The sequence below is a fragment of the Drosophila santomea genome, chromosome 3R, assembly GCF_016746245.2.
Source record: "Drosophila santomea strain STO CAGO 1482 chromosome 3R, Prin_Dsan_1.1, whole genome shotgun sequence".
In the NCBI taxonomy this organism is placed as follows: Eukaryota; Metazoa; Arthropoda; class Insecta; order Diptera; family Drosophilidae; genus Drosophila; species Drosophila santomea.
In genome coordinates this window covers 19,554,686-19,558,396 of record NC_053019.2, presented here as the reverse complement: position 1 = coordinate 19,558,396, position 3,711 = coordinate 19,554,686, and the positions used below count along the sequence as shown (strand labels likewise).

The 3,711-nt window shown below is 42.7% G+C and overlaps 1 protein-coding gene across 2 annotated transcripts; it reads left to right on the top strand.

Moving 5' to 3' along the window:
• Positions 1-1,695: 1,695 nt before the first annotated feature.
• LOC120454023 (calcium uptake protein 1, mitochondrial) lies at positions 1,696-3,340 on the top strand. Of its 2 annotated transcripts, XM_039639013.2 has the most exons (3): positions 2,053-2,194; positions 2,260-2,675; positions 2,731-3,340. In XM_039639013.2, the coding sequence occupies exons 2-3, from the start codon at positions 2,506-2,508 to the stop codon at positions 3,224-3,226; spliced, it is 666 nt and encodes a 221-aa protein (XP_039494947.1). In that variant the 5' UTR covers positions 2,053-2,194; positions 2,260-2,505; the 3' UTR covers positions 3,227-3,340. The 2 variants fall into 2 exon arrangements, with proteins under 2 accessions (XP_039494946.1, XP_039494947.1); XM_039639012.2 differs by having other exon boundaries at positions 1,696-2,675.
• Positions 3,341-3,711: the final 371 nt, after the last annotated feature.

The following is a 3,711-nucleotide window of genomic DNA, read 5'->3' as shown; positions in this document are numbered from 1 at the left end:
GCCTGGAGGCGTATCCGTTTCCGTTTCCGTTTGACTTTCACTGCAATGCCACTGCGAATGCGAATGCGGCTGTTTTTTGTTTAACTTAATTTTCGGCAGCGCACAAATGCTCGACTGGCTTTGGCGGCACCTTTGTTTATGCTCTGATTGTTGTTTATGAGGGAAGAAGGCAAACACACTCACATATACATATGTATATGCAAATGTCAGGATGCGAGAAGGCCACGATGCCAGGACACCCGAATGCCAGCGAAACGGACAAAAGGATTGAGCTTCGGGTTGACAGGCGTTTGACAAAAGGGAAGCCTAAACTTTTGGCCCGGCTTAAGTGCCACGGCGAGCATTATTCACCTGGTTGGCCACATTCCCATTTCCATTCCTATTTTCCCATTCCCATTCACCAACACCCATATCCCGTCAGCTGGGAATTTCCAGCGGGCTACGTGAGCAAAGTGGAGCAGCACGGACTTTTCCGAGGCAAGTGACAGAGGCTTTAATCAAGTGCCAAACACTATGGCCAAATTAACATGTGGGACGTGGCATCGAAATCAATCCGTTTGTCAATCAGCATTTACACAAATCACAAATCATGTGTGTGAAAAGGTATTGTTAGAATATTGCTGCATATTGTCTATTCAGCTTTGAAACAATGTTATCGAAAAGTTAACAGATAAAGAACATTATCAGGACTTAAATTAATTTTCTAAAATTGCTTAAAGGCAAATACTTTTTCAAATTTGTCAGCTCACATGTTTGCCAACGCAAATATTTATTAGTGCCATTTATATTTGTTAAAAACAAAACCTTTTAAAGCAGTGAATATGGCCTAAAACAAAGGTATTTGAAGTGTAAGTAAAGCTTAAATAAATGTTCAAACTTCAATTAATTTTTATAGAAATTGTAAATAAGGCAATTGTTAAAGAAGGACAAAACTGTGATGCCTTTAACAAAAGCTGCAATTTAAAATTATTTTTAAATACCGTGTGCATTTTGCAATGCAATATATTCATATACGCATAAAAGCCTAATCAGAATTCATAAATATGTTGGTTTTGCTTTTTCCTGCACAGGCTTTGTATAAATTTATATACAAATTATTTCCCATGATTCATTGGACATTTTTGTATTGCTCGCCTTTTATTCAGCAATATACATATCTCACACGACTTAGCCTCATTTTATTAGCCAAATGCAGGACTTGAAGACCCATCGAAAGTTTTGCGAGCCAACGAGAGGTCCTTGAAATCGAAACTTACCAACGAGAGTCCTTCACAGTCGCACGCCGGCCGAGTATAAGAAGTTGGGGGCAACTTTTTCAGATATGCCGAGCACCTCAGTACAATGGCTGGCAAAATTGCCAGCTGACCGCCCATAAATGCATAGAAATCCAGTGCAGAAATTAGAGGAAATCCACACAAATCGAAGCAAACTTTTTGTGGGGGGTTGTGGTGCCATCGCATCGCACCGCCCAGTTTATTGTTCGCAAATTTCCCTGGGGCCTTATAAAGTCCAAGCACCCAGCACCATCAACACCATCTCACCAACTCACCCATCTAACCATCTTACCATCGACACCAGAATTTCCGTAGTGCAAACATTTGCGCTCCTGATTACTTTTAATGCTTTTCCATCGAGTGTGTTTCTGTATGTGTATGTTCCAGGGGAAGGGGCCGGAAAAATCAGCAAGAGGCCAAGGCCTGGCAACATCAATCAGTTCAAGTTTTGGATGAATAAAAATACAAAAAAAATTACAAAAACAAAAAAGGGAAATAAGAAAATATAAAAAAGAAAATTGACCCAAATTCTGAGCAAACATAAAACGTTTTCCACACCGCACCACTAGCAAAATTCGCAGTTCCATCATTCGTGAATTTTCCCCTGTTTATGATAGTTTGAAATAGCCTAAATATGACGCGCTTCTGGCCATTGATATTTTTATGGTCCCGTTCGGCATCAGCTATTTTCTCGCACTTCTTGAGTGACATAAATGGGGAAAAGTGGCCATTGTCTGCCATTCTTCATGCCTCCTCAACGGATGAGGGTCAAAAAACAATTAGGCGCAATCGTTTGATTTCCCATCGCGATTCCTTTCGTGATTACACCATCATGCAGTATGAAAATCGACTGAGACTGTACGCTCATCCCACGAAGATTTTTCGCTACTTTGCCACCATTAAAATGAGGAATAAATCAGGTAAATGGGAACTATACATGACGCCCAGTGATTTCCTAAGATCAATTCAACCCGGATCGAGGCAGCCAGACAACTTGGGCCTGGACAAATTCCACGTCCTGGACGAGCAGGCGGCCAGCAAGTGGAAGCCAAAAGTCAAGGACGATAGCATCTTCCTTAAGATCGAGGAGCGTGGTTTGCTCACCTACAGCGACTATGTGCTCCTGACCATCCTGCTCTCCATTCCGGAGCGCAATGTACGGATTGGCTTCAAGCTGTTCGATTTGAATGGTGATGGCGACGTGACCATCGAGGAACTGAATACGGTGTTTATGGCAATGACGCAGGGTGAAGTCTCCATGATGAACTCACACTTGAAGAGTCACTTCTTCGGGCATCAGCTCAACAGGACCCTGAGCATCGAGGACTTTCTGGAGTTTTTAAACGCCCTGCACCATGAGATCCATAGGGAGCAGTTTCAGAACCTCTTGAAGGAGTCCAGGTAAATGACCATTTTCAGTTAATACTCGTAATGCATTCCTATTGGTAATAAACAGATCAGTGATCTCTGAACTGGACTTCGCCAAGGTGGTGCTGGGTTTCAGGAAGTCACGAAGCGAACGACGCGAGATCCTGAAGCGAGTCAAGGAAAAGTTCGGCAAGCTGGACCGTGGTATTAGTCTGGAGGAGTTCTTGGCCTTCTTTCGCTTTGTCCAGGATGTGAGTGTTATGGATAATGCCCTTGCATTTTACTATTTCACCGGTGCGGATATCTCACCCAAAACGCTGCGACACATTGCCTATGTGGTGTCCGGCATCAGACTCTCCGTACATCTTACGAATGTGCTCTTCTGCATCTTCGATCGCAATAAGGACAACATTATTCAGCGAAAGGAATTTGCAGAGATGAGGCGACAGTGGATGCATCCCATTCCGTTGCGCAAAAATCTGAGACTCACATCCACGTTGTGTATTATGTGCAAGTGCACCTGGAAAATGATGTCGTCCTGGGAAGTCAGAAGACCTCATCCTGGATACTCGTCCCTCTGGTGATTTCCCGGTGGGCTAAACGCTTTTAGTTCACTGACAAATGTACACTGCGACAAAATGCCACTGTGTATTTATTTTGTATAAAATTTTGTATATAAGTAAAGACGTCTTATCTGATTCACTTGTGCTTACTATGCCTCTATTGATTACTTTGAGTATGCAGATTTAAGAAACACAATGTCGCATGACAGAGCTTTTAATCAACTTTCTCTCAATGATTTGAACAAAAACGCGGATGCCTACAATCGACTTAGTCCTGAAGAAATGGAAAGGGCTCAGAAAAGCGCAGTCTGTTTGCTTTGGTCTTGAAACGTTTCAACTTCACAAGCCGCCAAGTTGAACGAGTTGAAAAATGAAGCGAGTCTACAGGACGAAAACCATTTTGTTGTTACCCCGACACTCGAGTTGCGTGCGAGTGATGGGTAAAATTCAAATATAAAAGCAGATTCAGCACCTCCACGATCCACTCCACTCCAAACCAAAACCAA